Source organism: Daphnia pulicaria, chromosome 1 (genome assembly GCF_021234035.1).
Source record: "Daphnia pulicaria isolate SC F1-1A chromosome 1, SC_F0-13Bv2, whole genome shotgun sequence".
In the NCBI taxonomy this organism is placed as follows: Eukaryota; Metazoa; Arthropoda; class Branchiopoda; order Diplostraca; family Daphniidae; genus Daphnia; species Daphnia pulicaria.
The window spans coordinates 14,855,392-14,875,210 of NC_060913.1; the positions used below are offsets into that span (position 1 = coordinate 14,855,392).

Here is a 19,819-nt window from a genome sequence, read left to right on the forward strand (position 1 = left end):
GGGCCAATTTCCTGGAATCTGCACGAGTGCAGTAAGCAGTTGGTGCTGTGCTGTGCTACCCGGCCAAATAGGAGACACAATTTTTTCTTTTTCTTTTCTTCGTCCTTTCAATGATTGAATAAACAGGCAGAAGGCGGGATAAAGAACGAAGCCATTTATTCTTCTCCTGCAGGGACATTTATTCTCTCTCCCCCCTTCCTTTTTGACAATAAGCTATCGGATAACGTAACACGAGAACTGGATGATCGTGTCTCTCTTTCGTCTGCTGGGACTTTCCCTCCCCAAGTTGTTTTTCCTTTCTCTACTTTTATTTATTATTTAAAAGGCGATTTAGCCCATCAAAGTATACACACACACACACACACACACCGGGAGTATCCAATACGCTTACAAATGGGGGGCTATAAACGGAGACTTGCTTATATTCTCTCTAACGTCTGGCGGTATTAAAAAGATTATCCAAAGTTGTTGTTGGAATTCTCCAACGGCCGGAAACGGAAGGTACCATTTTGCTTCGATAGCACAAATGGCTTCTCCTATTCCCTTTCTTCTTTCGTTTGGCTCTTGGCTGAACTGCTAGCTCTCTGATCTACCAACTTTGAACGTGTATAATATTCATGCAGTGTGGCTGCATTAGAAGATGTGGCAGCCGACGGGCTGAAGCTTCTCCCAGCGGGGATGCAGCAGGCGGACTTGAACTGAACACATTTAGATGCATCGGTTTCCTTATTACTACGTGACTCTCTCTATTCTCTCTCTGTGTGTATATTATACTAAGCAACAACTATTACAACCACTACTACTAGAGATGAGGAAAGAATAAGAATAAAAAGAAAAAAGCAAAGAAAAGAGCCAAAGTTGATTACGGCGACCTCTGGAGAGGGAATGTTGTTGTGTTGTTCTCTCATCCATCAAGCTTCCAAAAACAGTTCATCAAATTTACAAGGCCAACTCTCCATTCTGAGCACACAGAGACTCGACTCACTCACGTGATATTACATCGCAATTGGATGAGAAGAATGTCGCCATGAATGTGTAGCACTCAACCAAATTACGTTTAATTTTTGGGATTGTTATCACTGCCCGTTTCTCCGTCATCATCATCATCATCGCTGGATGTCTCCGACAATAAAGATGTCACCAGAACAATCCCTGAGACTTTTTCCCCTTAACAAATGCAGCAGAGAGGGACTCTCGACTTTTGCAGATGGATTGGTGTCTGTAAGAAGAAGAGATTGGAGAGGGGGGGAGCGAGTGGCCTGCTGCTGGACTCGGCCTCCCCCGTGGAGAGTGTCAAAGCTCCTGCTGGCAATTTATTCTTTGCACAGTAAATCACAGTCAGTTTAAAACGTTACGAGTTTTGCTTGTTAAAGTTCGTTAACAAGACGGTTCTCTCAATTTCAGCGAGATTCGAATTTCTTCCCTTTCTTGTGAAGGAGGAGGACTAGAACGTTTTCCACCTCTTCTTCTTCTTCCTTCCATTCGTATGTGAACAGAACACACAGGTGTTGAGCGAAGGAGACGGACAGATGGCAAAGGGCGCGGCGTTACGCTCAATTCTATTTGGCCTTTTTTTCTTTCCTTCATTCTCCTTCGCTTCGGCCCTTTACTTTCTGGGTTGAGTTGTTCAAACCTGCTGGTTCCAGAGCAACCAAGAAGAAGATTCCTCCAGGGCACATCCCCCCCCCCTCCAATCTCGCTAGCCCCTCAAACACACGTACCATATAATTTCCCTTGGCTTTTTATATTCTCTTTCTATCGTCGAGTTCCAAAACTCGCTCGGGCCCATATTCCAAAAGAAAAAAGAAACGAGAAAACAACAAAACTTGAAAAAATATAATCTTTCTTTCTCCAATTTCTTCGAATCTCTTTTTCTTCTCGTGTGTTATCTTTCCGGCATCCAACGGAAACAAAACCGACTGTGGACTGGCTCTCTGTCTCTCTCTCCGTGTGTGTATAAATATCGAAACTTTTATTTACCAAGAAATTCGAGGGGGGAAAAAAGAGGAAGATGGGCGGGTTTTGTGGTCATGGCACGAAGACACAAACAACACATTTTTTCAATAAAAATAAAAATAAAAATTCGTAATTTTTCTTTTTCTTTTAAAAAAAAGAGGGGAACCTTCTGGGGTCAAAACAGCCCTAGCCACCACAGCAGCACAAGTTTAATGAGGGGGTATATATATAGGAGGGGTGAAAGAGGTCCTCGAGGGCAACAAGAAGGGAACCGGAGAAACGACACACAGAGTTGTATATCTATAAAAGTTTTGTGGAAAAAAATTCATTTTTTTTCCTTCCTTCTCTCCGGATAGTTTGCAATTGAAAAAAAGACCGCCATATTGAATTCGCTAGGGCCCCATAAATCAAAACAAGGGAAAGATAAGTCGGAGAAAGACAAAAATATCTGACGAGTTGAGTCTCACTACTGGCACAATCAGAAGGCATCGTAAAAAAAAGAATTCAAAGACAATTTCTGTTTCATCTTTTCTCAATAGAAGAAGAAGAAAGGTTCCGCACAATCTTTTCCCTTCTTATCTTTTTCTCCCACTTGACCCCGAACTGAAAAATATTTTTCTTAAAGGTTATTTTTGGTATTTTTGGTTGTTTGTTTCTTTTCTCTTCCAAAAGGGAAGACGAAAAAGTCAAAGCACCGGTTGATTCAAACAGGATGCGTGACTCTGATCAATGGATCCGATTGCTTTCACCTCTCGCCAAGAAAGAAACACTGGAGAAGAATGGAAGGTTGGTGGTTACGAGATCCCCATTCAATGAGGTAAAAACCGTTTTTTCGTGTTGGAAATCTTTCATCCGTGCAGTCGACACAAGGGGGGGATAAAAAATTTATTGAATAGAAGGAGCGGAAATTTATAATAAGAAGATAGATGCGGATGAGAGTGTGTGTGTGTGCAGGTATTGTCGATGACGAACAACAACACCAAGAGTCGATATGGCATTACACCAAAGAGCTACATAAAAAAGCTGTGGCTGTTCATATAAGCCAGATAAACGAGACAAGGCAATGGACGGTATAAAAACCTCCTCAAAAAGAAGAAGAAGAAGAAAAGGCAGCTCACAAACTTTATTCGGGACGGCAGATGCGCAACGTGACCCGCATCACAACAGGTCTCTTTTCTCTCCATCCTTATTGGAAACGAATTTCTATCCCCACCCCCCTCAAAATCAACAAATTATTCGATAATAATAACCCGGGGCTTTCAGCGACAAGACGGACATTCTTGACTGGGGAAAAAACGGTCAAAAGTCGACCCCTGGACACCTACACTTGACACTGAAAAGAGCAGCGCAGAAATATCACTTGGGAAAAAAAAATACCATTTCGCCTTCAGTTACTATATTACCCTTGAGGTCGTATAATAATAACTCCCAACGCAGCCATACACACACGGGCCCAACTAAACCGCGTACCACACACTTCTCTGGTTCTCTCCTGTTTCTCTTTGAACAAGCGCGCAGAAATAATAAAAAAAAACCTTCTGGTACCCCCCAACCAAACCTTTTTCTTCTTCTTCTTCTTTCCCTTTTCAAAAAAGCAGAAAAAAAAAAAACGGTTAGGTAGTAGTAGTTTGTTTGACTTGGGGGCGAAACAGAGGGGTTGTTGGAGAAAAACACAAGAGGACCTTCAGAGTTTGAAGAAGGAAAAAAACACGGGGGGAGAAAGAAAAAGAAGTCTGGTTTTTCTCTTTCATACATTTAAGGACGCAAAAAAAAAGTAGTTTCACGTTACTAAATGAAACGGCCCTCCTCTCTATTATACCGAAAAACTAGCAGCCAAAGAAAAATAAACCGTTGTGGTGTCCTCACTTGATTTACGAACACTTTGCGCCGAGGCGTTGAAGCCAAAAATCTCTTTCTTCTTCTTCTTCTTTTCCTTTAGTGTTGGTTCGTTAAGGAGGGAGTCTCAGTTATCAGTTGGCCATCGATAGGTACCAGAAAAAAGAAGAAGAGGAATGCGCTCCACTGATTACACGGGCGAAAAACTGGTGGCCCACGAACAAAAAAAAAGTAAAAATTTATTAAAAAAATGGAGATGAAACGATTTTAAAACGGGAAATGAGTTTCGAGGGGAAGTTGTTCATCGACATTCCAAACGAACTAAATAAAAAAGAAATACTGTAAAATAATAAAAAAGGGGCAACTGAACTAAATATTTACACCAACCAGGCGAACCCGAACAACAACAACACCAGACGCGGCTGTGTGCTCTTCTTCTTCTTCTTCCTCTTTCTCTGGTACCGACACGAACAGAAAGTCAAGAAAAATACAAGGAAAAAAAAGGGAGAGAGAGAAGAGAAGAGACAGGGGATTCCTTTGATTCTTTTCGGATGGAATGCGTCCATGTGAGAGCCCCTGTTATTGTCTGTGCACCACCAACCACCATAAGGCCTCCCTTCATCCCCACCCATAAAAGAACGCGCCTGGGCGGAAGCAGAGCGTGCAGCGTTCAAAGAAGAGAGAGAAAAAATAAAGTCTAGATTGAAGGGAGGGATTCGACCACACCCTGCAGGACAGTGTGCCCAGCACTTTACTCGGCGCACAGCGCAGTTTGTAGTCTGTATAGATCAAGTTAGTATTTAATAATGGCTAGGAAAGTGGTGGGGGCACTTGTTATCTGCAATCGCAGTTGGAAACGATCTCCAGGCTCATAAACATCTCAATAACTTTGGGTTGGAATTGGATTGATATTATGGGCGTGTGTATAATATAAAACTCCTAACGCCGGAGAGAATTGAAAGTCGCAGAGACGAGAGGAAACACTTGAAGATTCGTCCAGGGCAATCGAGCGAAAATTGAAACCAGAGACTTTTTCAGCATAAAAAAGTATCGCTTTTCCTCCTTGTCCGCCGTGTTTAACGAGAGAAAAACATCTCGGGGCCAACAACAGCTGGACTAGTTGTTGACTCACTTGGCGGTCACACTTGCAACCTCGAAAAAAGGCGACATGTGCAGAGCGAGCGACCTGTTGCTAATGAGAGTCCGAGGTGCCATATCCGTCAAAGTTTTACAACAAGTAGAAGAAGACAGTTCGATTCTTTTTAGGACTTTATTTTCTCTCTCTTTAGCTGGAACTTTCGTTCGACAACAAGTTTTTCGTTCCCTCCAATCTGTCTGCCTGTCAGTCACTCAGCCAGTCAGGTCCTTTTTATTTTCCGAGAAAAAAAAAGTTGTTGAATCTGTTGGGTTGCCCCAAACACGTGGCGTTTGATCCCCATCTTCTTCTTCTTCTTCATTTTAAAACAGAAAGGAAAAAGGAGAGGACCAAAATGGAAACTCCCCAGAAAAACATTTCAAAGTATCAAAAGGAAACGTACATTTCTCGTTTCACGGTCGATGGGAACCAAACCAAATGGACGTTCCCCCCTCTTCTCTCTCATTCGTATATTTCCCGTATTATTATTTCCCTATAGGTCCACCATCTTTTGTTATCATTTAACCTATAGAGTGACTGTGTCAGAGGGGGAGAGAGAGAGAAGAGTCGCAACTCGGAATAGAAAACACGCGTCACAAAAGCGGCCTACCGTTTTCTTTCCATTCTTCTACCTGAGAGACACCCTTCGACATTTGTAAGAGATTTTTTCTCTCTCCCCTTTTAACGTGAATTTATTCCATCAAAAAATGTTTTCCTTTTCACCGAGAAAAAGGAGAGAAAACAAAAATTGGGAGGTTAGACTGACGCGCCGTGAACCAACGGCCACCACAATTGCTGGTAACTAACACAGCCAAAACACGTTGCGTCCACTTGACCGTGAGGAAGGTTTCGCACGCGCGCCACATCAACGAACGAACCAAGAAAAAAACGGACGAGGAAAGCCGAAGCGCCCAAAAATACACACACAACTTTCCGTCCGTCTCGTGTTCAACATGTACTAGCACTACTACTACAACAACAACAACAACAACGCAGTGTACCCTTTCTATTTTTTTATTCGTCTTAATTGGCCAATTTTGGCGGGATGCGTTGAGTCATTCAAAAACTTGCCGGGCCTGTTGTAATAATTTCTTTTTTTTTGGGTGTGTTGCGTTGTTGGGATAATATTGTTGATCCATTAGCGAACGTCGACGACAAGGACGGAAGGGAAAAAAAGAGAAGCTTTCAAGCTAATAACAGCATTATCATCGTTTCTATCCGCACACAGTGTGTTCCGTGCCCTGCAGGATCTCAGCTGATTTTGACATTCCCTCAAACCTTTTTATTTTTATTTGTTTCGTTGTGGTGGGGGGGGGGGGGATGAGAAGAGATTCTCCCTCAAGGTAAAACACACACACCGACTCCCGTGTGTGTGTTTGTTACGAATAATAATTAGATTGTGCGTGCGTGTGGTTGTGGGATAAAACACGGATCGACCCGACGAATTGGTTATTTCAATCACGATAGAAACAAAAATCAGAAATTTCAAACATTGCCTCCAATCAAGCGGCCGGGACAAGAACGGAATTTTCAATTCAAAAAAGGTTAATTAGATGTGGAGAGAAAAAAAAAGATAACCATTTGACTTTTTTCCAATAAATTATCGGGGTTTCCTAGTGTGACCTGGAAACGATGTCGGGCGTGAAATAGGTGATGACTTGCACCCTGGAATATTGTTTTATTAAAAAACAATCTTCACTTATTTCAAGGAGACAGAAAAATTCAAAGAAAACCCTTAAGAAAAAAACAAAACAAAAATCCTTGATCTCCCTACCAACACAGCCCAGCGCAAGGTTTCGTCAACACACGAAAAAACACAAGTCAAAACTTTCACAACCGCCCTGTATAAGAAGAAGAAATTGGATTCGTTGGGTGTGACGTCAGCGTCTTATATCTTTTTCTTTCTTTCTTTCCCCCCGCACTCTTCAAACCGTTCAAAGTCTATCAGCAGTATATGGTTATGGCTTTCAGAAATGGGAGATATACGTATAGATACCGGTCGACATTTTGTTGATGCAATCCAGTTCTATCCTGAAATTGTCGACATACCGGTAAAATTGCGTATGAATGCAAGGAGACGCTATTGAATTCTGATGCATCTAAAATGAGGGAATTAATGACGGGAAACGTTCCGGGAAAAATAAGAGAACAACAACAACTCAAAAATGTTGATGCACGGAATATATCTATACAAAAACAGATAGACAATGGGGAAAGAAAAAAAAGGAATCAGAAATAAAAATAAAGATTCCATTCCGCTAGACGGCGTCTAAAATGTGCGTGTGTGTGTGTCACATCGTAGGTAAACAGACCTTGCTGCATCCTATTATGCAAATTCGTCAGATATATTCATAGCAAATATGTTGTGTAAAGTATGAAACCCGCAGGAGGTGAGTGAGGGCTTCCTCGTGGCCATCACGGACAAGAAAAGAAGAAAAAACACCTACGAGGGTAATTCAACACCAAACTATTTCCAGATTTTTTGAAAAAAATAAATCACGAAAAAGTGAGACTCTTTAGTGTGTTGTTTCGCCACGTGTTGCTACCACCAACGGACGGTTGGGAAAAAGAGTTGGATGAAGAACCAGTCTTCCACTTTGACGGGCTTCTTATATTCCACGAAAGAAAAACGATCCAACAACAACAACAAAAAAAAAACGAGAACAAAACCTCCAAACTTTTTTTGAGTCCAGTCCAAAAAATCTTCAAAAAACTAACCTGATTTTTCCTCTCTCTCTTTCGGAGGTGGGCTGGCTGGCTGGCTGGTGCGTTTTTGGGGTGTTGGTTTGAAATGCAGACGAGTTCTCTCGAGCTGTTGATTGTTCACAATCCCCCGAATAAATATGTGTATTTCCTTTTCTAAATAACTTCTTGGCTAGGTAGATAATCCGTTTTTTTCCTGGTTTGGATTCCGCCAAAAAATGGCTACTTCTTTTCTCAGCACACACACAAAACGATCAAAAACCACGCTGACACTTTTGGCCTTTGACAAAAATACAAGTTGGCGTCCCTCCTTCTCTGAGTAATAGGGGCCCCGCTGTTGTAATGTATAAAATGGATGAATGTGCTGCGGCCCAACAGTAAATTTTTATTTGTTCAGTTCATTTGGGAACAAGGCAAAAACACGACGCACGCACAAACACACACACGACACCACTCACTTAAAAGCACGCTCACTCTCCACGACTGCCAAGCGTCCACTGACTCGTCTGAGAGAAAAATCCTCCAGACTTGGCGCGGGCTTTGTTATACCCGGCAGCAGCAGGCGGGCAGGCGATGGAATAGGAGGAGAGAAGGGGGGGATTGTGGACTATACGACGCGCCAAACGGAAATACAACCAATTCTTGCCGCTAGGGGAAAAAGAGAATCGAGAATATCACGAGTGCTGCCATCTATATCCAGCGGCCTGCGGGAGATGGAAATTGTCATTTGCGAAAGGAGGTTTATGGCTGTAATGATTATTATGTATATTCCTTACTTGTGTCGAAATAATTGTTTCAAAAGTCGAGTGCAACGACCAAAATGAAAAAGGAAGAAAAAATGAAATTGGGCGACTAATGTACATGACATGCACGTGAGCCGTGATAATCAACTGCCGTTGTAAAAATTCCGACGTTGATTAAAAAGAAGAGAAGAAGAAGAAGAAAAAAAGAAGGGGGGAACTTTGGAATAAGATTAAAAATGCCGGTCTGAAAGCCTTATTTACGATTGAAAGCGCATTATTGTGCAAATCAAGGAAGGGGACAGTATAATTCAGTCAACAAGAAGAGAGACAAAAAAAGGAATTCGAATGTGTGTCACCTCACTTTCATTCCGGTCGCCACAAAACGGCCAACAGGAGCGCGATAAACTTTCGATTTTCCCATGTCAGACCTTAGCAATTGTCGCCGCAGTGTGTAGTAAATCGAAATAAAAATTGCTCCGGCTGGTACCTCGCGCCCGATTAGACGACAAGAACACGGCGCATTCCGATCTCGGCGTGTTCTCTCGTAATGCAAAATGATCGTCTTAACTGGACCGTGCCAAGCATAAAGAAAATATCAAATGAAAAAAAAAAGATGGAAGGGGCAACCAACCAGTTCCCTCGACACACACGAGCGTTGAATCAATTTATCACGATGCTGTCGTCACGATCGAGTTTTCTCCTCTCTGTTGGTGACTTATCACAAAAAAAAAAAAAATCCCGTTGGCCTTCTCGTTATTATTATTATCATCATCAAAAGAAACCAAGTGGCTTAGTTTATATGGCGGACTGGATTTTCCCGTCGCCGCCTTTCCCCTCTCCGCACTTATAAAAATCCTGGACGTTAATTTAGCAAATGGCCAATCGTTCGTTTGTGATAACAGAACCAATAACAGTCCAGCTTTCGCCGAAACTACTCTAATAATAAACACGGTAGTAGTGGTGGTAGTAGAGTACATACTATAGAGTATAGTTACCAGTTGAGAGCCGGATACGACACTGCGATATCTAAACACATTACGATTAAACTGCAAAAGCCAGCCAGACGACGAGTGCGTGTGTAAATAACTAGCTCTTGGCCCCCGCGTCTATATGTATATAAACAATAGACAAGTTTCGCCATCGTTTTTGACGAGAGAGAGAGACGTTCTTGTTTTGTTTTTCTTTTCGTTTCTTTTTTAAACGGGACAGGAAAAAGCACTTTGGAATAGTCACAACAAAAAAACTGCCACGGGATATAATCTGAAAGTTGCTCGTAAATAGCATCGATTCGATCGATCAAACGAGTAGTAGTTGGCTTAAGGGTCGACGACATGTTCGCGCGCGATATCTCAAAAACAATCATCTCGACGATGCGACAACATCAAAAACTCTTCCATGTTTTATGTACTACTCGTGCGCTGAGACTGGCCCGTTGTATAACGTTCAAACTCTGACTGGGGGGCGACGACGATCGGAGAGAGGAATAAGGACAAGAAGAATGAGAAAGTTCAACAAAGGGCAACTGTCAGTTTGACATTGAAAATACCAGGCGATTTGCAACGACCGTAGATGTAGGGTTATACAAGAACAACAACAACATTCAATCGATCTCCTTTTTTGATAAGTCGTAAAAAGTCGTGCGGGGATATATACAGCAGCTCAGCTATTTCCTGCCATAAAACCGAAACAGCACACAAGTCTGGATGGATAGAGTGAATATTTCCAGCAACTGCGGATATGGCTCTACTTAACATGAGGGAGTATCTTCGTATTTCAGCCCTCATCATTTCTGAAATCTTGCGCAACATAATACGGAACCAGAGAACTTGGAAGGGAACATGATGGAGAACTTATTTTAATTTTGAAAGGGGGGAAAATTCTTGATAATGTTTTTCCTTCTTTTGACTGGCCAGTCAGGGACATCATGACTATCTCGAATGCCACCGTGACTCTCTCTCCACGTTGCTGCTGAACCGTTGTTGAGTCCCCTATGATGATTGGCCTCGATTCCCGCACAACAAAAGCGCAACCCAAACAGCCAAACGCCGTTGCATCTGTCGTCAGACGCACAAACACAACAACATTAAGTGCTGCCAATCTTCCATCTTTCTCGACATGCAGGGGCCGCTTTCCCTCCCCGACAATTGTCACCCTCTGAGCTCAAGAAGAAGAAAGTGCGGTCCGAATGTTGTTTGGCTGCTGCTCGTTTTTTTTTTTTTTTTTTAAATAGCTTATCTCGCAATTCAATCCCGCTTCATGTCTTTAATCACACTCTAGTCAGTTGTATAGACACATATTTATAACGTTGCTGACAACAGATTGAAGTCTTTTCTAAACAAATCCCGCGACAAGCATTGGGTTGCGTTCATTAACCGTCGTCTGCTGTCTATATAACCGGTCCGACGGACGCGCTCTAAATGTTGTTATTCTGTCGTTTTTTTCTTTCTTATTTTCTTCTTTGGGCGTGTTTTTCGTTTGGAAGGCTCTTTAAAAACAAATTTTCAATTGAAAGTTTTGTTGGGAAACTCTTTTCATTATAAAATGATCCGAGTCTCGAAAGAAAAAAAAAGGAACAACAACTAGAAAACGGGTCGCTAAAAGCTTTTCTGGTGAGAAGGCACGATTAACAATGGAACAAGTCAAGAAGGGCTATTGGGGTCCTGAAACATTTCATCCCTGATAATGGCAGCAGCAGCAGGGGCCATCAAGTCATGAATAAAGATTCGAAAAGATGACTGGGGCGATGACAAACTGAACTGAAGCGACACGCAACTCTTTGCGAGTCGACACGGCAAGACACCTTTTTAAAATGTATTCCCCCTCGTTTCATAGTTTTTGTCAGAACCCAGAAGAAAGAAAAAAAAATTTAGTCAATAAATAATTTATCAACTGCTAAGGAGCGGGGAGTGGTCGAGTGTCAAAGAATGAAATTTTCAACAAGTCGAGAAGGGGTTCAATTTTGGAAAAAAGAAAACAACAAAGTATATACTCTGAACGAGTAGCGGTTCGCTCATTTGAACTGGATGAGTGGGGGGGGGGGGGAATAATCACGCGAGCCGGATGCACTTCAACAAGTTTTCTCTTTCCTATTGTTTCGACCAACTTAATGGTAAAATAAGACAGGCGAAAAAACATCTGATAAAGATGACGAAATCACTAAAAGCTCCAAATATATATATTTTTCCGAGAAATAAGAACCGGCCAATGGAGGGAAGAAAAAAGATGGAGATAAAAAAAAGGAGATGATCCTCGGTTGCACGAATAGTCACCCAAACTATATATACTGATATGTATACGCTACCTGGAATTTAATTTACGACATTTCCTACGCGGTACTACTACACCATGTCGCTGTTTGACTGCTCCTTTCCCAAGTGACTCTCTCCTTTTTGAGAGAATCAAAAATTTCAGTTTTTGAAAAAAAGAAAAGAAAAAGAATTTCGAAATACCCCAAAAAGGAAGGGTAGAAGGTCACAACGTTGAAATGTATCTATACTACCACCACTACTACCAGCAAGCTAGTGTATATCTAAACGCAATAAGCTATTCAACATTCATGTATTCTACAACCCCTCGGTGTTATACTCCCCAAAAAAGGAAAGCAACATTTCTTATTCTTTTTTCCATCCCCGAAGCTTTTAATTTTCGAATTTCTCCTTCTGTGGAGTCGAGAAAAATAAGAGGGGCGACAGCACACACACGGACGTGTTATTCCTCTTTCTTCACTGGGACACGACAAAAGCTTCACGGTGTTTTGTGTTATGTTTTAAAGGGGAGGGAAAAAATGGCCAGCAAAGATGGTGGGGGGAAACGTCCGGATAAAAGAAAACGACTGGTACTACACGGGAAAAAAAAGAAATGAAATGGAAAAAAATCTATTAGGATATAACTCATTCACATTTCTGGGGGAAAATCTGTTTGTCCGTCAGACCCCAAAACATCAGCGGTCGAATAAATGTGATTTGGAAACTGAAAAATTTGTTTCTACCTTTTTCTCCCTAGATATTTATTATCGGTGACGTGAGCGATGAGAAACGATCGATGAATGGCGACGATCTGATAAACTCGCCGAGACGGCCGCGTCTCATATATGCCTTGAATTCGTGACACTATTTTTCTGTTTGTTTCGGTCTCTTCCCCCCCATTCCTTTTTTTTCAAAAGAAATAAAAAAGCCTCTCATTTTTATAAATACATCTTCGATAGATGGGCAGTACTACCCTGGCCGCTCTGTCGGTCGAATTCTATTTCTGTCGGTGTTGTCATGTGTAGTATAGCGAGACTTCTCCGGCACGTTCCCTATACGCTGAGTTATGCTATCGTGACATGATAGGAAAGATATCAACCCAAAACAAAAGGGAAAATATTCGATGTAGTTCACAAATGCCTCAAACTGTCATCGCGACAACTCGGAGACTTGTCCCATTATCTTTTCCTATTTATTCTTTTTTTCCCCCCCAAATATTTCAGCGTTGAGTAATCGGCTGTACTGTTTCTGTTTGAGCCCCGGGACAAGGCAAAACGAATCCCAATAGTTATCGGGAAATTGGGGTGAAGTAACCGTGAGTAGCGATCACGAAATAATTGCATGGATCGTCGAGGTAGGTCCAAGGATCAAATTCGCCTTTGGTTTTTCAAGAGAAAGAAACAAAAATCGAAAGAATTCCGTCTGGGTCGTGATCATCGGCTCCAATTGGATCCCGTGTTCAACGTTCAACGGTCTCGGTCAAGAAAAACAACGACGAGCGATTTAGATTCCCGCGACGCTGCACAGCTCACACAAGACGCCAGAGTCAGTAAATTAAGAAAAACAAAAACAAAACAAAAACAAAAAAGAGAGGTTCAGACAAATGCAATGTGTTTTGCTGTGGAGAATAAACGACCCCCTAGCAGACGGGCCAAGTTTGCTCACCTCCTCGCCCATTCTTTTGGCTTGGCGTGACTGAACCGTTAACTGCAACTGTAACGAGTTCATACGGCAGTAGCAAAAATATCAAGTGAAGGAGAGAGAACTCGCATTCCAAGTCATTAATTCGAATAGAAAGTAGCGCGTTATTTTGATAAAAATAAAAATGAAAAAAGGATTTTTTGAAGAAGAAAAGAAAAAAAGAGAATTTGAAGCGGGCGGTTCCGCCATATTTCACGCGGGACTGGTTCAGAATCGAGCCGTGAGCTGACCAGAAAAAAAAACCAAAATTTATATGTTTGTTTTTACAAGAGCTGTTGTGTTGTTCTCCTTCTTTTTTAGCTTTCCCCCCGCAAACACAAAAAGGAGCTGCTGGCCCCTGCGATCATCACACGGGTTGAAAGGGATGAATGCCGCTATTAAGACGTCCAACTTAAACATACACGCGTCTACATCCATTTCAAAGATATATACACAAGAGTAATATTATACGAACCACTCGCGGAGCGTGACAGGAGTTCGAAGAGGTCCCGTTTTGCTTGGCGTAACATTTTTTTTTCTCTCTCTTCTCTCGCTCTTCTCTCTCGGTCGCTCCTTCGATGATAAATCAAGCGTGAGCTTTTCTTACTTTACACCACAGCACGATCATCTGCGCTGCTCCCCGGTCGCGCTATCCCCTATATCAAAATATTTGACAAGAAATACATACGTTCACATGGTTATATAGCATAGGATTTTCTGAATAAATTATAATACAAAACACACACACACACACAGATTGAACAGACGGAATAACAGACCGGGTTCGTGGATGGAACGACGACAGCAGCAGCAGCAGCAGCAGCAGCACGCGGGGCCGGGGAAAAACGGACACGGTCGCCACCCGCCTCGGAACGCGGGAAACGTGACTCGTTCCAACTCGCCTAGGACGAAACATGAATTATGGATACTACTAGATGGACTCCTTTTGATTTTAGTTTTCTTTTTTTCCGTCTTACCTTTTGGCGGAGCAGATTTCCCCTTTTCTTTTCTTCTTTATTTTATCGCTCCAGTCGACACAGCATTGTACGTCATCCAGCTGACTTTTTTCAGTCCCACTGATTTTCTGTTTGTTGGTTTATTTTTTATGTTCTTCTCCACAGCGACAACCACGCGGCTTATACGGGGGTCCCGTACCGGAGGCTCTCACAACTATTCGGAGGAAAACGACGTGTGTAAGGTGACTCCTTACAATAAGGGACTTGGCTGGCATCGGTGACTCCTTCTTATTACACAGTCGTGAGGGTAAGTCAATAAGAAAAGATGATTACAACCGTCTAGCGTTAAAAAAGAGAAAATATCGATTGACGAAATAAAATTATAATGGAAATCGTTTTGAGACCCGACAATAAAAAAATGGGGAATGGATGACAATATCTCTGACGGATGGGAATTTTTCTCGGGATCAATTTTCCAATCCAACAGAAGGCACACGATAAAAAAAAAATTAGTTCTGGTTGGAAATCAGCCGACCGATTTCAATCTGTTAATAATCCAGACGATTCATTCGATTAAAAAAAATTCTATTGTTAAAAGAAAAGGCCCCAAAGAATAAAATAGACTTCAGGAATGCCTATCAAGAACGGGGTCGTGATGTAACAGGCCCTCGAGTTTAAACACACACACTCAAGTGATCGATTTGAATGGTGCAAGCACGAAAGAAAAGAGAACCTGAGACGATAGACTAGTCGGGAATAATAGCCTGCTATAGCAGCTGCCACAACTCGTAAAGTCTAGTCAACCGTCGCCACGCAACCCCAAATAGGAGAACACGGACGGGCGATAGCGGGGCACAACAACATTCATCCGATCGCAAATCGCCGTAAATCGGGAGACTATATAAGATCTACTAATACCGTCGTTACGTTTTCTTTTTTCTTTTTAACCTAATACCAAAGTTGAAAAGCGGGAGATTAAAATGTGAAGTCTTTTATGGCCTGCCGACATGAAATGTGTACGGGTAAACTATTATAGACACAACTTACCACAGCCAACCAAAAAGCAAGTGTATTTTATATCCTTCGTTCAGCTCCTTCAAAAGGAAGAATTCGATATTTATTTTGTAAAAAATATTTAAATAAAAAAAAATGGTGGGAAAAAAAGAAAATACCAAAAGTTTTTTTTTTTTTTTTTTTAAGTTAAGTTTCTTTTTTATACACAACACGAAAGAAGAAGAAAAGGGTACAGACATTTTTCTTTCTTTTTCTTTCATGGAGCCTCTCTTTTTTTTTTTCTCCCCCGTCTTCTCATCGCGTCGTCGATAGAAATGGCTGCGAAGAAGTGAGCCAGTGAATTGGGCACTGCAACAAAAGCGGCCAGGGTTCTCTATTTCTTTTTTCCCGATGGTGTCACGCACAGACAAGCCACAAGAAAAGAAAGAAAAAAAAGAACCCGAAAATAAACGCGAAAGGGAAACGTTAAGAGCCATGAAAAAACGTATCACAGCATATTCGAAGCTGTAAACATGGGAACAAGGAGCAAGAGAGAGAGAGAGACATTTGCTGCTGCTTCTTTCCACATCGTCTTTTTTTTGTTGTTGTTGCTGTTGTTGCTGTGGTTGTGTGTTCGCCCGTTCAGAAATAAGCCCTTCAAGGTCCATCTCACATTCAAACCAAAAGTGTCACCAGTTCTAGATGCACTTCACACATTGACGCGAGATCAATCTGGCTCTCTTTTGCCGGGGTTATTACATCTCATTTCTTCTTTTCTTTTGCCGAGAAAAAAAGAGAAGAAATGAAGAATTTGTTCTCACCAGAAAGAAAAAAATTAAACTGGGGACCGTAAATAAGAAAAATTAATGAAAATTATAAATAGAAGCATATTTTTTAAAAACAAAAAAGTAAGCCAAAGTTGAAAAAAGAAAAAATATACTTAGAACAGAGAGGGTTCTATCAATTGACGATGGTGTTAAGGCACAGTCGTTTTTACCTTCACTGCTCATTTTTGCAACGGCGGCGCGTTTGAACGAACACACACACACACATACACACACCCAACAACTTGATGAATGATACGAAACCTCAGTCTCAAGACATATAAACTTCATTTTAGCATTTCATTTGAGTGAATGTGTCTTCTTTGTAAATGAAAGAAAAACAAAGGGGCTATTATTATTTTTTTCAAGGAGAGAGAGAGAGAGAGTTAATAAAATCAATTCGGTGGGAGGTGTTGGGTGTCACTGATGTGGCGCACGTGGCCTGGCAGCCGGCATCGGAATGGAAGACCTAATGAAAACAGGCAAAGGGGCCAAGTGTTTATTGATTGATTCGTTTACCCCTCCCTTTTTTACTAAAAAATAAAAACGAAGGTGTTGCTATCGTAATAAAAACGACTAAATGTGGGTGTGGTGCTTTAAAAAGAAAAGTAAGAAAAACCCCGACTTACTTCATCGTTCTCGGCATAGGAATTCTCGACAACATGGAGGAAGGGCGAGGAATGCCAGAATTAGCCGGGGCGGCTGGGGGGAGTACCACTGATGGTTTCTCCATGATGACCGTCGAGTTGAGTTCATCCGACGACGCCTTTGCCGCCGGGACGACAGCTTTGACCGGCAAAGCAGCGCCACTAGCCCGCGGAGCCACTAATTGAAGGGGTTTCAATTTTGACGTTGAATTGGGAAGGAGACTGCTCCGCACCGGAGGGGCAATTCCGGATGATCTTGGCTGCTGCAGCTGCTTCCAATTCAAACATTTATTGTTATATGTGACATAATAGACAAACGGGTCAATCAACCCATTTCTTTCGTTTTTATTTTATTATTATTGTTTTTATTTTCTGGTTTTGGTTCGTGTCTCTCACCATTTGGCTGGACCTAACCGGTTCCGTCGTCGTTACTGTCCCGTGTGTGGTGGTTTTCATGGCCGTTTCGACGGGAGGTGGCGGTTGGGGCACTTTAAACTGCGGTCTCATCAATCCAAAAGCAGAGCCATTGTGGACAGGAGGCCGGACAGCTCCACCCATAGAAGGTGGCCTCAATCCCGAATCACTTCCGTGCTGTCGGTTCAGATTCCCAGCCATAGACGAAGGTTGCGGCAATCGCATTCGAGACTGATTGTTCAAATTGGGCATGCTCCGCCGGATCAACTCTTGAGTTGTTGCGGGGACTGCAAATCAAACAAAATATGATCCGCTACATCAAGTTGCTCTTCAATTACGAACAAAATCAATTTTCAGCTTACCGCCCGTTTCACTCTCGAGAGATTGCGAACTATACGGACTGCTGGCTGGACTGGAGGGTGAATCGGATTGGTTCTCGACAGAGTTTTGAGATTTATCAAATGTGAGATGCCCTTGGATACCTTTACGTAAGCGTGGAAAAAAACAAGTTCCTAATCAGTACAAGAAGGTGAAGTTAATGTCACTGAGTTATTCACCTCGGGTACGATTGTTGGAATTGTCCAGTGTCGAGTCTAAATTGGCGTTCCCGACTATAGACTCCCTCAGGGGAATGGGCGGGCCGAAATTGACAATGCCTTCTGCCAGACTGATAATGGGTGACCCTAAATTATGATCCACCTCAGTTGATCTCTGAAATGCTAATGAAACAAGAGAACGATAAGCCTTCAGCGCTAAGAGAAAGCGAAATTCAAAGTTATTTTTTTTTTCTACCAGTAAAACGGCGTTGACCCATTGGCGTCGAGGTTTGTGCCAAAACTGTATAAGGAATTAAAAGAAAACGGTTTATCTAAATGTTACACCAGACACGATTTCTAGCCGTTAAATTACTGTCTTCTTGATGCTTGGCCATTTGTTCGATATCCTTTAGTCCGTTGGCTCCGGGAGGAGTGATTTTGGAAGAAGGTGGGGTGATCTTAGATGAAGGGGGAGTGATTTCTTTCTTTGGCGAAGCGGTCAGCTCGTAATTCCACGTTGAAGTTCGGATCAACGGTCGTTTTGGCACAGCACCGCGCATCAAAGGTTTGCGGAAGCCATCTTCGTTGAAATCACACCGGTCTTCGTCTTCTATTTCGTTCAGCTCATCCAACTCGTCCAGGCATGTTATGGGACCTTGCACTGGTTCGTCTTCCACGTAAGTGGCATTCAAAACCGTCTTGGAAGGCGCGGGACCCACTGAATAACTGCGGTCGGAAGCTGCTGGCTGCGTTTGAAAGGTACTATTCAAGTTGTAAACGTTGTTGTTGCATGGACTCAACTCCTCTTCCGTTGGTCCATTCAGCTCCACCGGGAAAGTGGCATTCAATTCTCCTTGCACTGTAGATGTAGTGTTCAACTTGATTTTCGTCGATGGTTCGTCGATGATGACCGTAGCATTCAGCACATCGGCCCCGTTTAACGTATCTCCCGCCTTATAAGTATTGTTTAACTGAGAACTTTCATCCCGCTGGGAAATTGGCTGTAAAAGGGATGGCGAAAATCGATTTTTTCGGGGTCTTGTAAATGTCCGAGTATCTATGATTTTTGTCTGATCATCTGGCAAAAAATAGAAAGCGTTAAATAGAAAACTTGGTCAGAAATCATTCTGTAAAAGACAAGAAATGTAAATTCTTACTTTCAGAAAATGTTTCTGTGACTAATACATCCTGGAGAAGGATATCTCCTGGACTTAGATTATCGAGCCATTGTGAGTTGTCCTTCAGGTTGATTGTTGAATTTAGACCAGGGAGTGTGATATTAATTGGTGGCGGAACATGAACCAATTTCTGAGGACGGATGTGCAACACATACAACCTTGAAACATTAACATATGATAAACATTGACCAAACAAAGGTCACACAGGAAAATAAATGATCCTGCATGAAAAATCAATAAATAAAGCTGCTGTGGAATTACTTACCATGTATTCTCGTCAGCATTCTCCAATTCATTAATGGGAATAAGCGAGAAATATTCTAATTGTAACATTTCATGAACTTCTTCTCTGTCTGAAGCTTTCTGTTGATCACCTGTTGGGACTGTGAATAATTCAATAATCGTTACACACATGGATAAAATTGTTATTTGTTGACACAAATTCTTAATGTATGCTCAATCACTGGCAGGCGATGTTGTGCAATTACACATACAATTCTAATATAAGATAATTTTATATCTAAAAAAACATGCAAGACATAAATTTATGAAACCTTTACATATTTTAGTAATTTTTTTCAGTAAAACAAAAACAGTTCCTCAAATTACCTTGAATTTAATGGTTTGGACAACTGTGATGCACTGAATGCACCAACTGGCACTTGAATGACTTAATACCTCGCGAGTTGATAAACATTGAATGACAGTACTCCTTGAGCCAGACACAGAAACGTTATTCACAAAATGTCATATTCTCAAAATTACTATCAGGATCGATTGTTATGGCCTTCAAGGAAATTTCAAAGAAGATGTATGATTGATATTTTATAAGGCAGAAACAACCATGATTGTTGACATGGACATGACAGAGACAGACCGCCTAATTCAACTGATATTCCTGCCATCTGGTGTAATTGTCAGAAAACTAGGCTAACAAATGAGCGGAGGGCGGATTTATTTTAAAAACCACAAC

The 19,819-nt window shown here is 41.8% G+C and overlaps 2 protein-coding genes across 8 annotated transcripts in view; both read right to left on the reverse strand.

Annotated features, from left to right (window-relative positions):
* LOC124330408 (fat-like cadherin-related tumor suppressor homolog) overlaps window positions 1–14,678 on the reverse strand; it is a 74,733-nt gene extending 60,055 nt beyond the window's left edge. For 4 of the 6 annotated variants that reach the window (XM_046788714.1, XM_046788713.1, XM_046788716.1 and 1 more), the window contains exon 1: window positions 7,646–8,138. The gene's annotated coding sequence lies outside the window, so the exon portion shown is untranslated. Of the gene's footprint in view, window positions 1–7,645; window positions 8,139–13,773; window positions 13,955–14,077 lie in introns of those variants that run through there. The other 2 variants (XM_046788712.1, XM_046788715.1) reach the window with 2 other exon arrangements.
* A 618-nt stretch (window positions 14,679–15,296) lies between these two features.
* Window positions 15,297–19,745, reverse strand: LOC124333641. 2 transcript variants are annotated; one of them, XM_046788983.1, is made up of 10 exons: window positions 19,456–19,745; window positions 19,112–19,229; window positions 18,826–19,004; window positions 18,042–18,746; window positions 17,925–17,969; window positions 17,690–17,851; window positions 17,495–17,614; window positions 17,115–17,419; window positions 16,701–16,990; window positions 15,297–16,540 (listed from the first exon to the last, which is right to left on the reverse strand). In XM_046788983.1, the coding sequence occupies exons 2-10, from the start codon at window positions 19,177–19,179 to the stop codon at window positions 16,492–16,494; spliced, it is 1,923 nt and encodes a 640-aa protein (XP_046644939.1). In that variant the 5' UTR covers window positions 19,180–19,229; window positions 19,456–19,745; the 3' UTR covers window positions 15,297–16,491. The 2 variants fall into 2 exon arrangements, with proteins under 2 accessions (XP_046644939.1, XP_046644940.1); XM_046788984.1 differs by having other exon boundaries at window positions 16,701–16,987; window positions 19,456–19,744.
* Between the last annotated feature and the right edge of the window lie 74 nt (window positions 19,746–19,819).